At 42.8% G+C, this 23,090-nt stretch overlaps 2 protein-coding genes across 4 annotated transcripts in view; one reads left to right on the top strand and one right to left on the bottom strand.

Annotated features, from left to right (window-relative positions):
- The window catches only part of METTL23 (methyltransferase 23, arginine), a 121,456-nt gene extending 113,330 nt beyond the window's left edge, over positions 1–8,126 (bottom strand). Inside the window, exon 1 of one of the 2 annotated variants that reach the window (XM_032976178.2) lies at positions 7,995–8,126. In XM_032976178.2, the coding sequence (XP_032832069.1) occupies positions 7,995–8,120 (126 nt within the window). In that variant the 5' untranslated portion in view covers positions 8,121–8,126. The remainder of the gene's footprint in view (positions 1–7,994) is intronic. The other variant, XM_076052919.1, reaches the window with a different exon arrangement.
- NUP85 (nucleoporin 85) overlaps positions 8,064–23,090 on the top strand; it is a 50,315-nt gene continuing 35,288 nt past the window's right edge. For both annotated transcript variants that reach the window (XM_032976177.2, XM_032976176.2), the window contains exons 1-5: positions 8,064–8,196; positions 17,916–17,981; positions 18,196–18,289; positions 18,785–18,947; positions 21,038–21,108. In XM_032976177.2, coding sequence (XP_032832068.2) covers positions 8,161–8,196; positions 17,916–17,981; positions 18,196–18,289; positions 18,785–18,947; positions 21,038–21,108 — 430 coding nt within the window. In that variant the 5' untranslated portion in view covers positions 8,064–8,160. The remainder of the gene's footprint in view (positions 8,197–17,915; positions 17,982–18,195; positions 18,290–18,784; positions 18,948–21,037; positions 21,109–23,090) is intronic.

The raw sequence follows: 23,090 nt of genomic DNA, 5'->3' as shown, positions 1-23,090 counted from the left end.
CAAGGCCATGCATGCGCCAACAAATATGGGAGGAATAAGGCGTTTTATTATTCGTATTGTCTATATATTTCACGTCTAATGATGAACCTGCATGAGCAGCACAAACGCCAGCCCAACCAGCAAATTCTGCAACCAGCGCTTGGCCCTGACACAGACCTGCAGCCACGCAGTGCGATTGTTCCCAGTGTGAAAACTGTCAGATAAACCAAGTGGTGAGGTCGACTGATGATCATTCACTCACGAGTCTATCCTTGCGTATGGCAGCAGTACGTTCAGGAGCAAAATGCCAGTGTCTGGAGTGTGCTAGCCACAATGAGAGGGGTTCAGGAGAGAGTTTGTGTAGTTTTGCTTTTCCTCCCCCATTGAAAAGGCACAAATTACAGTGGTTTACTATATGGTCCATAGTTTGGGTTGAATGGCCACAACCACACAACTGGAACTTGTCTTTAATATATATAAGTCTTTATGCATCTCCATGAGTAGTTTCTATATGTGTCTATAGGTTTAAAATATGGCCCATAGTTTGGGTTGCATGGCCACACACTACTGTGGTATTTAATTTTCCATTCATGAAAGAGATGTGCGCATTAGCCTGTTGAATGGTCTGATGCGGTTGTCGGTTCCACCGGTGTCTTTGAGGAGGTATGTCAAAGCCAGGAGCTCCAATTAGCACGGTTGGCTACGTATGGTACACACATCATGGAATGTCCGTGTTACTCGCATCACCACCTTAGGAGGCATCCAAGCTGCATGATTTTTCCCTTCTCTAACTCGAGGGCTGTTTGTTGCTGGCTGTCACTTTTTTTTGGCCTTTGGGCCTGTGCTCAAACGTGAAGTTCATGGGGAAAAGTAACCACAGTGGTAGTTGCCAAAGGAGAGTGGTAAGGAGGCGACTGACCCCCAGTGAGCGGGTGGCTGGAGGGAATCCGGTGAATGCTGGATCATCAATGACCGTGACTGAATTATATCGGTGAATTCTATCCCGTGCAGCGTGGTAGGAAACTGGTTGCTCCACATCAAATATTAACCTTATGGTGGGATTAATATTTGTTTTAAAACTTTTGTGACTGCAGGAATTAATATTCTATGGTTCTTTCGGTAAAGTCACGTAGATAGAAAAAATAACAATAAAAGAATAAAAATAAAGTGAATAAAAATATCACGACGTTTCGATAGCAACACAAGCGGTCATCATCAGGAACAGGGAGGATGTGTTCCCTGTTCCTGATGACGACCGCTTGATGTGGTAGTCAGGGAGGAGATGTATTCCCTGTTCCTGATGACAACCGCTTGTGTTGCGATCGAAACGTCGTGATATTTTTATTCACTTTATTTGTATTAGTTTATTGTTATTTTTTCTATCTACATGACTTATGGCGGGACCCCGGGGTCCTTAACAAACTGAAGTAAAAATCGTAATTAACCAATTTATTTTTGGAGACTCCGTCCCATCGCACATATAAACGCCGCGACCCACCTGGCACGGATCATTCTGTTCTCATGTCGTTCAAGCGTAGCGTGGACGAATGCACAGAAGAGCTGAACAAGCGAATGCACTCCATGCTCGAGTATGGGCAGGATCATAAGTCTTATCCAAAGCTGCTCAAACTGCCTACACGACTTAAGTCCGTTATTTGTCATAACGGTATGCATAATACGGTGAAACTGCTCTCTTATCTTCATTATTATTTGTGACCTACCAATGTCGGCAGCCAGTATCAATCGATGACAATCCTATTACCTGCAGATATTTAACAGATAAGATGCGTTGCACCATTAATGCCTGCTGTTTCATAATACTTCTCTTGTCCGTATGCATGTGCAGATAGGATTTTTTTTGCGGCGAAGCCACAGTCCCCACATACCGCTCGTATCAATGCGGATAAAGGAGCGGCGACCCACTACTCTGTAGAGTAATATTGGTATAAACGCTTGTTACAGTATGAACAGCGCATTGAAAATGTGTACTATTTTATGTACTATATATTCTTAGCTCTTTCGGTAAAGTCACGTTGAAGGGAAACAATAAAATAATAAAGTATATAATACAATAAAAATTCTCACGACGTTTCGACCATAACACAAACGGTCGTCATCAGGTGTGTCGGTTTGCATAAATTTATTTATTTTTAAACGGTGTATTTATTTATAAAAAACGTCAGCGCCACGCGCAGCGATTTGGCAGTTTATTTAGAAGGACTAGTCCATCTATGTTCTGAAAAGAGGAGGGGGGAGACGAAAAATTAATGTATGCTGTCTGAAAGCCACTGTAAGCGTGAACAATCAATTAAGACCTGAAATGGTTTATCAAATCTTTCCAATGATTGCTAAGCCAGAATCCATCTTCTCGGTTGAAATTGTCTCTGTGCTTGTATATGTGGATAGCCTCATGAACGAATCTCTCATGGTAGCCAGGTGGCTTACAAAGAACCTCTGTCTTGGAAAAATCAATGTAATGTGAGCCTACTGAATTATAACAATGATCTGCCACGGCCGAGGTGTTGGTCCTACCGTGTTTAAGGTCTGCTTTGTGTTCACGAATGCAGTCCGAGACATGGCGTTTGGTTTCTCCAATGTAACTACTACCACAGAGGCAACTTAGTTTGTAGACACCAGGGTACTGTGTGTCCGGAATCACATCTTTTACAGACGGAACCAGATCACGGATTTTATGTAATGTGTTGAAACGGACCTGGATCTTGTGTTTATTCAAGATTTTGGAGATCTTTTTTGTGATCCCCGCAATGTAGGGTAAAGTGATGGTTTTGAAAGGCTCCTCAAGAGGGTCCTTCTTCATGGTTTGAGTGATAGCTTTGCGGATTGTATAGTCGGAGTAACCATTAGCCTTAAGAGCTTGGTGTACGTGCTTGAGTTCACTGCCTATGTGTTCCTGGTCGGATATGCATTGGCAGTGAACTCAAGCACGTACACCAAGCTCTTAAGGCTAATGGTTATTCCGACTATACAATCCGCAAAGCTATCACTCAAACCATGAAGAAGGACCCTCTTGAGGAGCCTTTCAAAACCATCACTTTACCCTACATTGCGGGGATCACAAAAAAGATCTCCAAAATCTTGAATAAACACAAGATCCAGGTCCGTTTCAACACATTACATAAAATCCATGATCTGGTTCCGTCTGTAAAAGATGTGATTCCGGACATACAGTACCCTGGTGTCTACAAACTAAGTTGCCTCTGTGGTAGTAGTTACATTGGAGAAACCAAACGCCATGTCTCGGACTGCATTCGTGAACACAAAGCAGACCTTAAACACGGTAGGACCAACACCTCGGCCGTGGCAGATCATTGTTATAATTCAGTAGGCTCACATGACATTGATTTTTCCAAGACAGAGGTTCTTTGTAAGCTACCTGGCTACCATGAGAGATTCGTTCATGAGGCTATCCACATATACAAGCACAGAGACAATTTCAACCGAGAAGATGGATTCTGGCTTAGCAATCATTGGAAAGATTTGATAAACCATTTCAGGTCTTAATTGATTGTTCACGCTTACAGTGGCTTTCAGACAGCATACATTAATTTTTCGTCTCCCCCCTCCTCTTTTCAGAACATAGATGGACTAGTCCTTCTAAATAAACTGCGAAATCGCTGCGTGTGGCGCTGACGTTTTTTTATAAATACACCGTTTAAAAATAAATAAATTTATGCAAACCGACACACCTGATGACGACCGTTTGTGTTATGGTCGAAACGTCGTGAGAATTTTTATTGTTTTATATATATTTTATTATTTTATTGTTTCCCTTCAACGTGACTTTACCGAAAGAGCTAAGAATATGAATTACTGCAGTCACGAAAGCTTTAAATCAAAATTTATTTTATGTACTGTTGACAAAGTGTGTTCACAATCCATACTGAGAAACACGATGATTGACAGAGGGGTATAAATTATTTTATAGTGTATTTAAATAGAGGTACTGCAGCTAAGTAGTTTTCAGTTTTAAAGGCATAGTTTAACAAGACAACACTTGCCACCATCCTTCAAACCCATTGGTAAAAAAGAGCAAAGTTTCTGTTTACATTATAATATGTTTACGTGAGAGCCGGGGGTATATGGGACCCCGGGGTCCTGCCAATCTGCCATGAGGTTCATATGACAAACATGCATTCCAATATCGGCCGAATGTGTCAGCAATAATTGAAGTAAAATTCGCTTGGGTACTGAGAAGGGAAAAACATTGCTTCATCGAGGGGCCCTTAAGCCAGTTTAGTAACGCAGCCATTCCATGACAACTCAGCTGGGATTGCGATGCCAAGCAGATTAATGGGTTTTTACTATGGATATTAATATTATATTTACATATGCGATGTGCGCTCATAGCGCGATTACGTAACGACTGCAATGTGTACATGCGCTGTGGCCGTGTGCATACGTCCAGATCTAAGTAAGGCTCAATGTTGGGCCCAAAGCTGCCAGCGCTATGCCTGCTATGCCACACCAAGTGAATGCAGCGGGTCAGCCGACATGTGGCTTAGCGGTTTGACTCAAGTAGCCAGTGGCTAAAATTACTCTGCCCCGCTCCCCCCTGGAGCTGCTGTTTACAGTACAACTCGGCAGACAATAAAACCATTCTTCTCATATCTGTCGCTGCGCGTGAAAAGTTAAAGTATATTTTTTATCACATATACGTGCGCCACAGAGCCTTTTTGGAAGTGCATCATTTCAGCAGTGTTGATTAAAAACAAGCAGGATCTGCAACGGTTTTTGACACTCTAAACTAATAATACAGGTTTTTGGGGTTAGATCGCATAAATCTATAAATGTTTAATTAAACCTGCCACCACCCTACACAGCCAATTAGTAAGGTTTGTCACGTATAAAAGGTGTGTCGGAGAGCAAAGCCACAACATTTGCAATCTGAGTACGACGTTTTGCCACTAATTATAACTAGCTTCATCAGGCGACAGCCAGATTTGTGGAGGGATTATTTAATGCATATGAATGACAATCGGTATCGATTGCTGGTTGGGTTATTTATATGGTAATCAGTATGCACATTATGCAAGCCCATTATTCTTGTATCTCCTGTCGTTTGTGTGTACTCCGTATTGAAGTATGGTGACCTGTATAGGCATGCATTTAAACAATGTATTATTTCATGATTAACTTGCAAGCAGCACTACATCTGTAGCTATCCGATTGGTAATTTGTTTTATTTCTCTCAATTTAGATATATTCTATAATTCGTCTTGGCCAGAAGCAACTAGTTTTGCACAGAACTTCAACATTATCAAAATCAATTGAGCGTCCTTGTTGGCATGCATGTTTTTGACAACGCCGACAATTGTATTTGGGATAATTTAATATTTATTTTCATTCGTCCTGTTTGCCCAACATAGCATTTGCCACAAGTGCAATGAATCCGGTACACACCTTCTGTTGATAGCTTCGGTAATACATCATTTGTACCAGATATCAATTTTTGTATTTTATGTACCGTGCCAAATCTGACACGGATGTTTTGTTTTTTCAAACAACTAGCTAGTTAATCAGTTCCTCCCGCAATGTATGGTATTTTAATAGTTTTAATTACTTGGTCAGTTTCAACGCTCGTGTTATTTGATTTGGTTTTGGCATTCAGTGCCCTGTTGATTTGTGCATCATTGTAACCATTCAATTGCTGTGCTTCTGTAACGTGTTTAATTTCACTTCTCAGACTTTCACCATCTGACACTTTCTTAGCCCGATGTAGGAACATCTTGATGAGAGAGGATGTCTGTGCGGAATGATGGTGTGACTGCATTCAGATAGGCGTCAGTGTGCGTTTTCTTTCGGTAAACGTTGTGTTATTTTACCATTTCGACTGCGCCCAAGCAGAATATCCAGAAATGGCTGTCGGGTGGTGGCGGGTTTAACGACACATTTATATACCCAAAAAAAACCCTGTATTATGGATTATATTGGTCACGAAAGCCTACGTGTTAAACTGTAAACTATTTTTATTTTATTTTACTAGTTAAGGGCAACTGAGCTGCATAGCTCTTTTTGAGAAGTGATCTGGCGACTATTGATAAGCCCAATGAAGTGGCTTATTATGTGGAAATGTATTGCAGGCAAATACGTAACACAGCATGATTCTAAATGTGGAGACTCGGAGAAAAATCCATGCAACCATGGGCTGAACATGCAAACTGCAGCTATTTGGTGGCAGAATGTGCACCCAGAACAGGGAGCCAGGGGACTGGTGTCATTTCAATGTCCCCGGTTATGATGCGCAGTGTTGTTTGTGCATCCAGCAGTTATGTGCAAGAGCTCCCGGACAAGGCTGGAGTGCAATGCTCTGCCACCGAGTAGATCAGTGAGAGGGCGGCAGTTGGTAGAACATCAGGCACCCCAACTTATTGCTGCAAGTTTCTGTAGCAAGGTGATCCCTGTTTTGGTCTTTTTTTCACATCAGTTTTATATGGGGCTTAAAAGTCAGGCTTCTATCCATGATAACATCCCTAGGTATCCTGGTGTGGGGTCATCGCGCACTGGGCTACGACAGAACGATACATCAAGGACACATCACTAGTGCAATCATCGATGTGCATGTTTTGTAACTTAGTGTCAAGGTGAAATTTTAAAGCTAATTTTCAAAACCAACTTTCATTCCAGGACATATTTTAATTTTACATTGATGTTCGTGGAGTGTTTTTATATGTAATACAGTTGTTTTATATTTGCTTCATTGCTGTACTTGATGTTGTTTCTTTCATTATGGTGATCCAGGTTACAATGCACATGGAAGTCCCCTTGCCTTAGTAGATCTTAAAGAGAAGCAAGACACATTTGAAACTTAAAGAGAACATTGGATAGTCTATTTTTTTTTAAATTACAGGCTTTTATTTAACTCACTCTGTCTGTTGTATCCTCAACTCTGTCTGTTGTCTGTTATTGTATCCTCAAATCTTGTAACTCAATTTTAACCCACTTCCCAATGTCGTATCGACTGCAAACTTGGTATACTTATTTCATACTGATTACAATACTATAATCTATCATTAAAATTTTTAAAATATTTTTTTAAACAATCTTTTTTATATCTTATGTTTCGGCTTGGGTCTAATTGTCCACGCACAACTGACGTTGGCTGTAAATCACCACGGTAAGCTTCGGGGCCCCTTCCTGGAGTTTTGCCATTACGAGTACGGTACATTTCATTAAAGCGTGTTAAAAAAAATGTATTTTTAAATATTACTTATTTATTAATTCGGTAAAAAAAACCTCATGTTTCACGAGCCGCGATGCATGTGCATACGAAATGGTCCCGAATGAGCCGCATGTGGCTCCCAAGCTGCAGTATTTCCATAGTCCATGGGTCGGCCACCAAAATAAGAGCCATTTTTCGAATTTCAATAGCTGCACGTTTCCGACCCTGGTCGACAAGTGTATAAACAAGTAAATGTGAGGAAAGTCCTCAACGATTTTCATTTTGGTGTTTAAAACCTGCAGCTTCCAGCGCCACCTAGTGGTGGTGAATATGCGCGTGGCTTCTACTCCAGTACTCCTTGCGAATAGCAAGTGACTTGCACTGCTCGAATGCGTGTTTTCATAACCCGGTGGTGATGTTTTACATACCACATCAGGTACTAATTTGAGGCCGAGTCGACACAGGTGAGGCCCAGAACCGGTTCAGGTAAATCGTCACTGGCGTTGGCCGTCAGCGAGAATCGAACGCTGACCGTTGCACCACCGCTCCCCACCAACAATTCCACCATCCTGGTTGTGGGTCGATACGCTAAGGAGTTGTCACCAATGTCAAAAGTGGTAGAGGCCCCTGGATGAACGAGTTCCCCGTCACACAGTAATGTGGGGAGGAGGAGGGGGGGGCAATGGCCACCAACTTGACTCGCTCGCGCCGTAAAATAACGAGCACCAAAGTGGACCTCGCTCACCACCCCCTCCCCCCATGCAAGATGGCGCCGCCGTTCGCACTCACCGCACCGCCACCGTGATGTCACGCGTCCTGCTCTGCCGCCGCTCACCTCTGGGATTGTAACGAGCAGCGCGGCGTCATCATCCTCCTCCTCTTCGTCCGCAAAGTAAAACCTCTTCCACCTTGTCCGCCCTGCAGCATTCTCCTCCTCTCCTCCCTCCTCCACGACTTCCATCCTCTCTCAACGTTGAGCGGCCATCTTACCCCTATGTAAGATGGCGCGGGGCCGTCTGCAAGTGACGTCACCAAAGGCAAGTACAGTATCTATGAAGTGCCGGAACGGGGTTGTAAGCAACCACGCCCGGCCGCCTTTCTCCCCCGCTCCCCCAGTGGCAATGTTTACACGCTCGTTTGAGGCAGTCACTGGTTGTTTGGTGGCCGTGAGCGGGAGTCGAACTCGGGTATCCGGGTTTGTAGCGCATCGCGCTAACCGTTGCACCACCGCTCCCACCGCCTCAGACATTCACCCACCGATACATTTAGAAACCCGCTGTGGATTTCCACGATAAGCCCCTTCGTTGAGCTATCGTTTGTGAGGAGAGTATAGTATATTACATACCTAGCCCTGCTATTAATAGTGGACCGAGTAAAATACACATCCCTCCATAGAAACAAATAAAAGTATATATTTACTATCACCTACAATTTTGCTTTCGGAGTAAATATTCTTTATCAGCGTTGGTGCAATGGAAGCACCAACCCTGACCCCCCTGCTGTATATTTGGAGTTTCCCCGTAATAGCGTGGATCTTTCTCCGGGTCCTCCGGGTTTTCCCTCCGGCTTTATAATCAACATCACGCGTTTAGAGTATTTGGCTGCTATACATTTCCACATGGATAAGCCACTTCAGTTATCTTTTGTGGCCAGGACGCTTCTGAAAAAAAAGCTTCATAGCTAAGTGGGCCTTACCTGATAAAATAAAAAAATGCTTTGTTTAAAAGTAGTTTAGTTTAGTCTGATCGCTGGACACAACTTTAAACAATAGTTGTATTTGTATGTTTTACGTGATTTGTTTACCATTCCTATAATTGGCACTCCTATCGTGTTTTTTTGTTCTGACCCGTGCTGTACTGAACATCTATGGGGGAAAACTCGCTATAGCTCATCGGATTCTTCTTGCAATATAAAGAAGATTCTGATTTGGATTTAAAGCTTTCGTGACTGCAGGGATTCATATTCTTGGTTCTTTCGGTAAAGTCACGTAGAAGGGGAACAATAAAAGCATAAAAATATCAAACGTGACTTCTACGTGACTTTACCGAAAGAACCAAGAATAATAAGATTCTGATTATGAACTGTTACAGCGATAGTGCATTCTACATGAGCCAATGGTGTGCGAGCCATTTAATTATATATTCACGTGTTTAACTGGGTGTGATATTAATTGTATAAATGCAGTAGAATTACAATGTGTATGTGAAAAGGGAGCTTTATAGCTCATCGGATTCCTCCAGTATAAATACATTCAGATTATGATTCTCCCTTACCAATATGGCGGAGGCCCCTGTAACTGACGTCACCCCCTCCGCCCTTACAAACATGGCCGCGGATCACGTGACGCAGCGCGCGACTCCGGAAGCACGCGGTGACGTCAGCGCGCAGTCGGCGCGAACAGGCGGGAGAGAAAGTGGAGTGAGCGGAGGCTGAAAATGGTGAAGTATGGCGATCTCGCCGAGTGAGAGAGTGCGGGGAGATCAACGTTGGCACAACTGTGAGGGAGCGGTAGTGTAGCAGTCAGCGCGCTGCGCGAACAAACTCGGGCGACCTGATTTCGATTCCCGCTTACAGCTCCCAACATCGGTGACGGATTATTTGAACCGGCCTGGGCCTCCCCCTGGGTCGACTCAGCCGCAAATTGTGACCTGGTGTGGTTTGTAAAAAAAACGCGACCAGGGAGATAAAGGCGACTGGGCGTAGTGCTGCCCCTCCCCCCCACGTGCTGGTCTCCATAGGTGCTCTCTAACCACTTGCCCAAACCGTTCTGTTAAGGCGATACGGGGGGTGGGGGGGGTCTGTGTCTGGTGATAGTGGAGCGGTGCAGCACCATTGCGCTACACCGCGCTACAATCTGAGGACTGTAAATGTTGTGGCTTGGCTCTCCAACAAACCGGTGTGCTGTACTAGTGATGAATTGGCATGTTCTGTTTACGTGACAACCCTTACTAGTTGGCTGTGCCGGGTGGTGGCAAGTTTTAACGACACATTTACACGATCTAACCCCAAAAAAAACCTCTTATGGAAGTATTAAAGTACAAATACAGTCGTGTAGTTCCAGCTGTGATTCACGGGGCGGCTGAAAACGCAGATGGCAAGTTTGTGATAAACGAGGGAATCCTGTACACACAGCAGTCATCGCCCCATGAATACGACAACTTGGCAGGACCCGCCTGAAGAGTTGAGACTCAGCGAGGCTTTCCTGGGTTAACATGTCTGGGTTAACATGTCTGGGTTAACACACGTGGGCGCCACGGTGGTGACATGTTAACTACCTCGCCTGGTAATCAGGAGGCCGCCGTGTGTTCGATCCTGATGCCTGCTGTATATTTGGAGTTTGCGTGTCTCTCTCCCCGTGGTCGCGTGGATTTTTCTCCCGAGTCCTTCGGGTTTTCCCTCCACATTCAGAAACGTACGATTCGAGTATATGGCTGCTATCAACTTCCACATGATAAACCACTTCGTTGAGCTATCATTTGTGACCAGGTAGCTTCTGAAAAAAACACTACATAACTCAGTGGGCCTTGCCTGGTTAAATAACATTTTAACATGTCTGTCCCACGTAACTTGTGCATAATGTTAGATTATTTGGCTGCTATAGATTTCCACGTGATAAGCCACTTTCTTGAGCTATCATTTGGTAGCTTAGTGGGGTTTAAATGTTGACTTAAAGCTTTCGTGACTGCAGGAATTCATATTCTTTGGGTCTTGTTGTGGTTTTCATACCTGATGATGATTGCTTGTGTTGCAGTCGAAACGTCGTGAGAATTTTATTATTTTATATATTTTTTATTATTTCCCTTCTACGTGACTTTACCGAAAGAACCAAGAATATGAATCCCTGCAGTTACGAAAGCTTTAAATCAAATTTTCTTTCGGCAAGCTGTCGTCATCAGGCAGAAATAAACTCCTTAAAAATATTTTTTTAAGACAACGGTTTTATTTTAAAGTGCACTAAAAAGTAACAAATTATTTTCTTTCAGCCGTCACCAGCTGATCAGAATATTTTTTGACATTTGGAACTAAAACATAAAACCGTGGGGCACTCCTTTAATATCACTTGTAAAACATATTCTGATCAGCTGGTGACGACTGAAAGAAAATAATTTGTTACTTTTTAGTGCACTTTAAAATAAAACCGTTGTCTTTTAAAAATACAATTTTAAGGAGTTTATTTTCAAATTTGAAGTCTTTATTTTAACAAAGAATTTATTACAAGGAATATTATTTAACTAAGTCTACTTCTTTTGTGGACCTTACATTTTATAGTGCGATCCGAGAGCACTGTTCTTAACTCTATACATTGCCTTAATGTTGTTTGCAATGTACTCAACCATATTTGTGTGAATAAGATGTTCTTAACTCTATACATTGCCTTAATGTTGTTTGCAATGTACTCAACCATATTTGTGTGTATAAGATGTCACACAAATCCACATTTTTAAATGTGGTTGATGGTTTCTCGTTCTATTAATTTCTGCTAACGCTTCATTATTTGCATGGTGTCTTTCCGGTCAGTTTTTGGTTTTCCAAATTTTCAATTTGAAGTCCATCCAGCGAGCGAACACGACTCAAGGCAACATATGCCTGACCTGCTTCGAAGAGCTTTGATCCCAAGTACACGACTACATGATGCACTGTACATCCTTGCATTTTGTGCGCTGTCGATGCCCATGATAGAATTAGTGGGAGCATTCTTCATTCAGCTGTACCATAGCCACAATTAGCAGGGAACTTAACTGATTTGGGCTTAATTTCGTGTGTGCGTCCTTGCCAAAGTCTATTTCAACTAGTGAAGGTATTGGTCTTTCGTGCAATTGTGCACGACTAGGAATAGGCCAAGTGATTTTTGTGATATATCCAATTGCACCATTTACAAGTCCTTTTCAGACATCAATGTTGGAACTTAACATGAATGTACATCAGCGATGTTAGCTTATTCATTGATTGTTACATCCCCTTAAAGTGGATTGTTTTGAATTAGTGAGTTTAGTGCATTGTAAACTTGGTCACGATTTATAGAGAATTTACGTGTGATGTTCGGATTCTCAAGATGTTCTGTGATGACAACCATTCCAGTATTAGCCATTGCTCGTGGAAGTGTCACTAACCTCAAAGATGTCCATAGCAGACTGCTTGTCCACAGAAGCCAAATTGACTGAAGACTCCACTAAATTTGATTATCTTAAAAAATTGTATAACTCTTCATAGTAGACGTTGTTCTGGCTGTGTTAAGACTCGAATCACATCTGGAATTTCACCAGGATCCAAATAATTCCATTGAGCTTTTGGCGGTGCAGCTCTTTTGTTACTGTTGATGTGTCTTGCAACGTGAACACAGTTACAATGTTTGTTTTGATGACAATTTGTTTGGTAGATAGTGCAATGCATTTTCATTACGTCGTACTCTGTAAATCTGATTTGGATAGCAGCGTTTGGTGCAGACTTCACAAAATTGATCGCAGAATGTATTGATTTCATCATCAAATTTAGTCATGTCAGCATTAAGTGCTTGAAGACGTTGCGATTCATCTTTACGATTTCGCTGTAATATGACATGACGTGCTTCAAGTCTTTGTGCAACTCTGAATTGTGACATGTTCACGCACATTGCAATCAAGCATCACGAGCTTGTGGTTTTTTTATTTCTTGATTGTATATGATGTTCACGGTCTCGTTGCAATCGGACGTTACGTGCTTCTGTTGTTTGATCATGCAAACGATCACGTCGTCTGGCGCCCTTTGCCTGCTCATCTTCATTAGCACGCTTTTCTTCGTACTTTTTCCGAACCTTTTCTAACCGTCGCTTTCGTTGCGCTGCAGTTTCTTTTCGATTTCTCTTGCCATGCTTGTTGAACATTTGTCGTTACCGTGGTTGTTTCTTTTTTGTTTGATTTAAAGGTTTCCTTATTTTGTTGGCACGAGTATAGGACACATGACGTTGGGTCAAAGAGTGGCTGGCAATGTTTGATAAGTCGGGCCTTGAACTCATGACCTGAGAGTAGAAAATTGGGATATAAAAGTGACATTTCAAAAGCTCAAGCAACTTATGAACCACAGACAAGTCACTCTTAAATATGCTAGAGTTTACAGCTCTATATAAAGTAGCAGAAATGTTCTTTTAAAAGAAATGCAAATTTCATACCTGAGATTATAACTTTTGACCGAAACGCCAACACTCACCGATTAGTCGACCACAAGCAGCTTCATTTTTAAATGTAAATGGATTAAACATAAATATAAATGGTAATAGTTTATACTCTTTGGTTCTTTTGGTAAAGTCACGTACAAAAAGGTGATTATACTTCATTCCTCTGTATGTCCTTGTAAAATATTGTAATGAAAATGTTGTCCACTTCCCGTTGTGCAATCGATGCCAAATTTTGTACACATTCAGATCCAGAGACAATGCATGCCTGATTAAAAATCGGCATCAATTAATCAATGACTTGCCTCGTTTAAAGCAATTAATATTTTGTATGCAAGCCTTATTCAACGAGTGCTTTGCGAACAGGTTTTGTTAAAAATATATATTAATACCAACGTACAATTCCAGAGTTGTTTGTATGTCATCGTCAAATCTTCTCATCAAAATGTCGTCCAGTTCCCGTTGGCCAATCGATCCCAAATTTTGCACACACACTCATATATAGACACAATGCATGTCTGAATCAAATTCGCCATCATTTAATCAATTTCTGGGCTCGTTTAAAGTTATTGAATTTTTGTATAAAAGCCTTATTTGACAAGTGCTTTACAAACAGGCTTTGTGAAATAAATATAAAAACGGGAAGTGGACAACATTTTCATTACAATATTTTACAAGGACATACAGAGGAATGAATTATAATCACTTTTTTGTAGAACATTTTAGTGCACTTTTAAAGAGAAACGTTGCTTTAAAAAATGTTTAAGGAGTTTTTTTTTCACAACTTCGTTTAACTCGCCCTCGACACGTACATCAACTCTTACTTCAATTAATTGATAACTTTACAAATTAATCTTCAATGTACTACTTTTTTGTGTCGAGTGATGCTCTTCACACACAGCAGGCGTGCCTGAGACACGCGGTACCTGCTTTTTGTGCGAGCCGATTCCACAGTTTAGGGATCGCGGTGTTTTTCACGTACACAAATATATAATTAATATGCCGTCCATGAAAAAATTGAAATTGCTTGAAAGGAGGCAATTAATTGATTAATTGATGCCGATTTTAATACAGGCATGCATTGTCACCGGATCTAAGTACGTGTGCAAAATTTGGAATTGATTGGACAACAGGAAGTAGACTAACTTTTGATTACAAGATTTGACCACGACAAACAAGTCAAGTTAAATAAAACCATTGAAAAAGAGAGGAAAGCTGGTGAGGCAGACTGTTTTAAAGGTTTGAAATGGGTGTAGCCCAAGGGTCATAAACGAAGTGGGCGGGGCTATTGATGTTAATGTGAGAAATGAGTATGTTAATGTAAGATCGGAGGGCGACCTCCAAGACGAGCGTGCGGAGGTTGTCTATGTTAATGTGAGACAAATTAGCATATTCTTGGGTTTTTCGGTAAAGTCTCATAGATAGGTTCAAAGAAAATAAAAAAGAATAACAAAAAACTACGACATTTTGATCGCAACACAAGCAATTGTCATCAGGAGAAAAAAAATGACGATTGCTTGTGTTGCGATCGAAACGTCGTAGTTTTTCGTTATTTTTTTTATTTTCTTTAAACCTATCTTGGTGGCTTGACCAAAAGACTCAAGAATATTAATTCCTGCAGTCACAAAAGCTTTAAGTCAAGAAATTAGCATGTTAATGGCAGATCGGAGGACGACCTCCACGATGTGTGTACAGAGGTGGCTATGTTATTGTGAGAGAAATTAGCATGTTAATGTAAGATCGTAGAGCCGCAAATAACAATATCGGAAGGTAGGATGGAAACATCATAGCCAGCTATGACTTAAACTGGTTAATAACGTCCTTCCAATAATTGTTCAGTTTGTACCCATCTCGGTTTAAATTGTGTCTATATAATTGGATGGCTTCATGAACAAATTTTGTTGATAGCCAGTGGGTTTGCAAAGTACCTTCGTCTTGGAGAAATCAATTTCTTGTGAGCCCACCGCATTAAAACAATGATCAACCACTGCCGAGGTGTTGGTCCTACCATGTTTCAGATCTGCCTTATATTCACGAACACGGTCTGAGACATGTCGCTTGGTTTCCCCAATGTAACTCCTGCCACAGACACAGCTTAGTTTGTAGATGCCGGGGTATTGCCTGTCAGGGATCACATCCTTCACAGATGGGATTAGATCACGAATTTTATGTACTGTGTTAAATCTAACCTGGATCTTGTGTTTGTTCATGATTTTGGAAATATTTTTGGTGACCCCTGCTATGTATGGCAAGGTGATGGTTTTGATTGAGTCCTCAGATTGTTCTTTCCCACTGGTTGGGGTGATAGTTTTACGGATTGTGTAGTCTGAATATCCATTCATCTGGGGTTTACTAGGTAAAATGCAGGTTTTTTTTGTTAGTGTCTTGCTTACCATTCCTATAATTTGCATTCCTGTTGTGTTTTTGTATTGTTGTAACTTTCTGACCTGCTCCTACTGGACAGCTTTATAGGTCATCGGATTCCTCTTCCGGTATAAATATCCTGATTTTGATTATTTTTGCAGCATTGGTTCAACACAATGAAAACTTGGTACCAATTTCGACATTTAATATCTCATCAGCAGAGTCCGGCTCGCTTGAACCAATGATGGTGAACTGTGACATGGTGTCCTTATTTGGTACAAAATTATAGCATACCAGGAGCCATAGTCAAGGAGGCATATTTGATTATTCTGTTACGCTACATAGACTGGGTTAATGCGTTCATGGCATTAGCGGTTATATTCAAGAAACCCACCTAGAATGTTTAGCAATGCACGTTTTGATCACCAAATCGGCGGAGTCATGTAGCGAGTTAAAAATGTGTGTATGTTCTCACCTCTTGGAAGACGTGGAAGAGAAGACCAATTACCCTCCAGCGCTCTCCCTCTCTTTCGTGGAGTTCCAACCAGCAGTTAGCGTGAGGGAGCGATACATTTCCACATGATGATAGCCAAGTGGGCCTTATCTGGTAAAATAAAAGAAGTTTTAATGTTTTAATTACGAGGCTGTAAATCTTCTTTGGTTCTTTCGGTAAAGTCACGTAGAATGAGAATAAAATAATAAATTGATAAAATAAAATAACACAATAATATTCTCACGACGTTTCGGCCAGAGAGAATATTATTGTGTTATTATATTATTGTGTTATTTTATTTTATCAATTTATTATTTTATTCTCATTCTACGTGACTTTACCTAAAGAACCAAAGAAGATGAATCCTTGCAGTCACGAAAGCTTTAAATCGAGGCTGTAAATTTTCATTTTAACCGGTGAGCCGGGGGAAATTACCACGTGGTGACTTTGGCCGCCGCGCCAATCGTACTTTCGCGCAATGCCAATCGGTGATTGCGTGGCTGACATTCTACCTGGAATTTTTTGCCAGTTATTTGCTCTCCAAAGCAGTAATTGGTTTTGAAAGCGGTTACCGGCTTGGCGGTTGTCGTGGAACAGCCCCGCGGATGCCTGTGAGAGCGCTTACTAACTGCTGTGACAACGTTCACAAATGCATTCTTCATGTGGCTCACGTTGATGTAGAGCAACGGTTCTGAATTTACCTTGAAGTGGTTGAGCCAGATTATTTATTGTGTTGGGAGTGGTGGAGGAATATCCCTGTGATGGATGCCTTCTTTGTTTTGTGTGATGAGGCATTGAGTCTGTTATTTGGACATATTGGCGGTGCACCATAACACACTGGTCCTCATAAAAGTCTAAAATTAAAATTTGAATCAGCAAATCTGTTTGTCAGTTTTTAATTGACCCTGTCGCCAAGTTTGACGCGATTCAAAGGTTTATTCAGTCTACTGAGACTTGCTAAAAAAGGTCGGTATTGACCATTGATTTGTGTCCCGTTGAATCGAGGAACCATCTGACCAAGTCTAGGGCACAAGCCAAATTTGCCTTTGGAACACAGAGCAGCCAATCATCATCAGCCTGGGTGCTGCTCTACGGCAATAGACTAAAGCTTCGTGTTCAGCCACTCATAAACATTCGTCTTCTGACCGCTTTGACATCACAAGAACTAATTTTGACGCACCATCACCACCCCGTAGGATTTTATGACCGGGGTTGCGAATCATGGGAAAGTAAATAATGATTGCGAAAAATATGCTTTTTTAAATGTACACCGTGCACCTCCGGTGTACCGCCAATACGTTGAAATGTTCAATGGTCTCTTTTGGGTGACCACAGTAGCACAGTGGGGAGTTTAATCCCCCATTTGTGTATCATCTGCTGCTGCTATCATTAGTACGGGTGCGGTTCAGGGGTTGTGAATTATGAGCTTAATGGCAGGAAGATCTTTGGAAGAAACAGGAAAACTCGAATGAAAGCTATAAAACACTAATGGTGGGGGGGGGGGGGAGCCCATACAAATTCCATTCAAGCACACACACTCACTCGACAACAGGGTGGGACAGCATACAGCGAATTTTCTCACTCAAACTCACACTATGCAGAACCAAGGGTACAGCATACAAACTGCACATGGAAAGTGTCTGGATTCGAACCGAGATGCTTCTTGCAGTGAGGCACAGGTGTTATAATGCTGTGTTACTACTGCGTTACTCCTGCTGCCGCCCACTAACTTGGCTCTTGTGTTTCCGCAGCTGCATTCGGAGAGGGAGAGAGACGGCGGCGTCATGGAGGAGAGGGATGAAAGTGTTCAGGAGACGGTGAGAAAAAACCAGCATGTGGGAGTGTAAGAGTGTGGATGGGAATGTGAGAGTGTGGATGAGAGTAGATAGGAGTGTGGGAGTGTAAGAATGTGGATGGGAGTGTGAGAGTGTGAATGGGAGTGTGGATGGGAGTGTGAGAGTGTTGATGGGAGTATGAGAGTGTTGACGTTGTGGATTTTGACCTTGGCACCCTCTTGCCCCCATCTCTCAGCTGGTGAGTGGCCTGGGCTCAGGGCAGGCCTTGCTGGGCCTCGACTGGCATCTTGGGGGATTGCTCCTCTATAACACAAAGTACACGCGTAACGGTGCGTGGACTCACACCACACACACGCTACACGTGTGACGATGCGTGGACTCGCACCACACTCATGCTACATGCATGACGGTGCATGGGTTCACACCACACACACGCTACATGTGTGACGGGTAGTGGGTTTTCACACTACACATACTCGCTGCATGTGTGACGGTGCGTGGGCTCGTGAACAGTACTATAGTGGTTAGCGCACTGCACTATGAACCCAGCGACCCAACTTTGATTCCGGCTCACGGCCAACATGACTGACAAATATCTGAACCAGTTCTGGGCCACCTATAGGTCGACTCAGCCTTAAATGAGTACCTCGTGCGTGTGTAAACATCACCACTGGGAAGACAAAGGTGTTCGGGCGTGATGCTGGCCAACCACCCCCTCGTGTGCTGTGCCGACCTTTGTAGGCGCTGCTACTCGCTAACAGCACTTACTCCAACAATCCGTTAAGGCTATACGGGGCATCTTTGTCTTGTGTTTCTGTCTGTAGGAGGCGGTGTGACGGGAGGGGGAGACAGCGACGCGATGCTCGTGGAGTGTGAGCGTGACGCCAGTATGAGCTGCCCCGTGATGCGCACCCTCTACAGCGAACTGTACAGCATCTTTTCCTCCCTACAACAGCAGCAGGGTGCCGGCCCTGTCGACAAGAAACAGTACGGCAGCCGCCTCTGGCGGGCACATGCGTACCAATAGGAGGCATCTGTGTGTGATCACCAGTAGGAGCCACGTGTGTCTGTGATATCAGTATGAGCCACGAGTGTGTGATACCAGTAGGAGGTACGTGTGTGATGCCAAATGAATTCTAGATTTAAAGCTTTCGTGACTGCAAGGATCCATACTCTTTGGTTCTATTGGGTAAAGTCACGTAGGTAAAAAACTAAATAACAAAAATCACGACGTTTCGGCCACAACACAAGCGGCCTTCATCAGGTGAAGGGACGAGACTGTCTGGAGGACAGCGCTGGAGTGAAAAAAGCCACGCTCAGATCACAACCTTTAAGCTGTGTGAAAAGAAACAAAGCGCCTTGACAAAGGAATTAGCATATAATTTAGCATTGAAATGGCTGAGTGATTAGCTTGTGACTGGTCACAGAAATGGCTATGTTAAAGTTAAAGCATACACATCCGCAAAGGCACCCCTTTGCGGCACCCCTTTGCGGATGTGTATGCTTTAACATAGCCATTTCTGTGACCAGTCACCAGCTAATCACTCAGCCATTTCAATGCTAAATTATATGCTAATTCCTTTGTCAAGGCGCTTTGTTTCTTCTCACACAGCTTAAAGGTCGTGATCTGAGCGTGGCTTTTTTCACTCCAGCGCTTCCTCCAGACAGTCTCGTCCCTTCACCTGATGAAGGCCGCTTGTGTTGTGGCCGAAACGTTGTGATTTTTGTTATTTTATTTTTTTACCTACGTGACTTTACCCAATAGAACCAAAGAGTGCCAAATGAACTTTACCCAATAGAACCAAAGAGTATGCCAAATGAAGCCACATGTGGGATAGCTATATGAGGCATGTGTGTAATACCAGTAGGAGGCACCTATGTGTGTGAAACCATTAAGAACCATGTATATGTGATATCAGTAGGAGTCGCGTGCGTGTGGTACCAGTAAGAGCTACGTGCGTGCGATTCTAGCAGTTGCCACGTGTGTATCATTCTATTGGGGCCACCTGCGTTTGATACCAGTGTAATGACTCCGACACACGTACTTGGAGCCTTTATTTGACACACTGGTACCCGCTTCTGGCTTGACTCTTGAAGCTCCCCGAACATTTCCTCCCCTTGTGCTCTCCCCTTTTAACCCTTTCGAGCCTCTTCTCTCGAAACTTCTCTCACTGTATTCCTGTCAGCCAATCCCTGTCCTCCCCCAACGGTTCTCAACCATCCCTCAACACTCAACCTCCACTTCCCGCCTTTTTCAGTTTGAACCTCTCCTTCAATCCCTTCAAACCTTCCCTCCCGATCAATCACCATGGAGGCCTCTTTGCATTAAATGGAGGCCTTGGCCTGCTTGCTGGTAGTCTGTGTGGCTGCTCGTATGGTTCGGGTGAGTGGCCCAGAATTTTGGTCATTACACCAGTAAGAGGCGCGTGTGATGCCAGTAAGGGCACGTGCGTGTTGATTGTCTGGCACCATCGATTGTGCCAGCTCAAATCTGCAAATCATAACAGAAAAACAGGAATGCAGCTGAAAACAAAACGGATTCTACAACACACACAGAGGTGTGCAGCACTGCATGTACAGTAACTCAGCCTTGTCCAGACTACCAGCTCAAAAGAACTGCAATGCATGGCCATTTTGTTATTCACATCACCAACTCAAATGTGGCCATCCCAACAGGTAGCAGTGAAACAGACACAAGTCTAGGCCAGTTTTGATCCCCATGAGGCATCGTCAGTGCAGCATGGTTATCTGTGGGGACACTACTCGCACTGCTTGTAGGCAACGCTCATTCACATCTTTAATTTTTCTGCTGATTGGTTTTCCCATCATATGGTGATTTGGTTGTGTGGTGATTGGGATGTGGTGCTAGTGTGGTTGTATGATGTGTGGTGCCGGTGTGGTTTGGTTTGTGTGGTACCAGTGTAGTTTTGTGGTTTTGGTGTCATTGTGTGGTGGTGGTGTGGTTTTGTGATCCTTGTGTGGTGCCGGTATGGTGTGGTTGTGTGGTTGTGTGTTTCTGCGGTGGTTGTGTGTGTAGTGGTCATGTGGTGGTCATGTCATGTGGTTTCCTTGTGCAGGTTGGTGGAATTTAGCCGCAGCTACCGTTCAGTGATGAGAGCAACCATGGAAGGCTTACAGAAGATGGGAAGTAAGTCTATCATGGGGGCGTCCTGGTATTTCTCATCAAGATGATGGAACATAAGTTAAACTTTAGTCGAGAGTTGCATCACTATTCCAGACTTGCCCAAGAGAAAAATAAAACCCCAATGCCCTCAACATTGGTGCCAATTCTGTTTTAACACGTAGGCTAATGGATAATACACCTGTCCAAGGACGGGTGTATTGCAGTAAATCTGAAAATTGCAAGCGAAAAGCAGACTGCGTCGTGATATTCATTGCATCAATTCGTGTGCAATTTGTAAGGCCGTGGTGACAGACTTATTTAATTTAAAGGTTATAATCCCTTGTTCATCCTGATGTCATTTTTAGTTCTGTCTCAAAAGCGTCACGGAGATCGTATGATGTGAGGGTTCTGCCTTTGTTCTGCCTTTGTAGTGAGGGTTATAAGTTGACGCTGAGGAGGGGGGAGGCGCCTCGCCCCCCCCATGTGGAGGGATGTCACCCACTTGGAGGACGGCACCTGGTCATGATTATTAATGAGGGGGGCTGTTCAATGTGGAGTGACGTCACCTGCTCATAATTATTAATGAGGGGGGGTTCTCCATGCAGTGTGACGTCACCCGCTCTTGATTATTAATGAGGGGTGAGTCTATGTGGAGGACGTAACCTATTCATGATTATTAATGAGGGGGGCTGGTCGATGTGGAGTGACATCACGAGCGTTAAGGACAGACATTCCTGGGTGATTATAGTAGCTATAATAAATTCCTTAAAAAAAGTTTTTTTTAAAACAGCGGTCAATGGCGCCTGAGACACGTGGCGCCTGCTTTTTCTGCGAGCCGATTTCACAGTTTAGGGACCGCGGCATTTTTGACTTACACAAAAATATATAATTAATAAGTCGTTCATACAAAAATTGTAATTGCTTGAAAGGAGGTAATTAATTGATTATTTTATGCCGATTTTGATACAGGCATGCATTGTCTCCGGATCCGAGTACGTGTGCAAAATTTAAAAATGATTGGACAACAGGAAGTAGACTAACTTTTGATTACAAGATTTGATCACGACAAACACAAGTCAAGTTAAATAAAACCATTGAAAAAAGGTTTTGCTTTTGATTGGATGAATGTGATGTCATCACTTGTGAGCCAATCAGGTGCGATGACCAGAGGTGGTTAAAATATTCATCTAAATTACAATGGAGTAATTGGCTCATAGGTAATAACATAACATTTATCCCTCTATTTAAGATTGAGATAGGAATTCTCCACAACTGTGGCCGTTGACTGATGACGCTGGTTGGAATCATTGACGGATGTCTGGCTTAATGGGGTTCATGGCAAGGGTGAGGTAGGAGAAAATTAAACAGAAAACATAATACTGTAGCTCAAGGGTCATAAAGAAGTGGCCGGGGCTAGTGATGGTAATATGAGAAATTAGCATTTAAAAGTAAGCTAGGAGAGCGGCCTCCTAGACGAGGGCATGGAAGTGGCTATATTAATGTGAGGGATTAGCATGATGTTAATGTGAGAAATTAGAGGGCACGGAAGTGGCTATGTTAATGTGAGAGATTAGCATAAGCTACACCCATTTCAAAACTTTAAAAACAGTCTGCCTCAGCAGCAGACCATGCTTTCCCACCTGATGATGGATGCTTGTGTTGCACCTGAAAAGTCGTGATTTATTTTATTTTATACCTACGTGACTTTACCGAAAGAACCAAAGGGTATGGATTCCTGCAGTCACGAAAGCTTCAAATCAAGATAGAAAACAATGTAAAAAAAAGCCAGTCGAGGTCTTAACGCTCATAAAAGGACATCGCTGATTGGATGTAGGCATGGCTCAGCCCACTTACAAGCGCTCGGATTGGCCGAAATTGGCACCTGCATGCACAATGTACTAATGCCGTTATTCAAAATGTTAAAGTCAGTCGAAATTATAGGGTCCTTATGGGAGGCGAAATGTTAACCGAAAAACCGTTAACCGATGTTACTGTTAACTGAGGGA

This window comes from Petromyzon marinus, chromosome 58 (genome assembly GCF_048934315.1).
Source record: "Petromyzon marinus isolate PM22_M1 ecotype Great Lakes invasive population chromosome 58, UKy_Petmar_22M1.pri1.0, whole genome shotgun sequence".
Lineage (NCBI taxonomy): Eukaryota > Metazoa > Chordata > Hyperoartia > Petromyzontiformes > Petromyzontidae > Petromyzon > Petromyzon marinus.
Note: the sequence above shows the minus strand (reverse complement) of the source record. Positions and strands in the feature narration are given on the sequence as shown.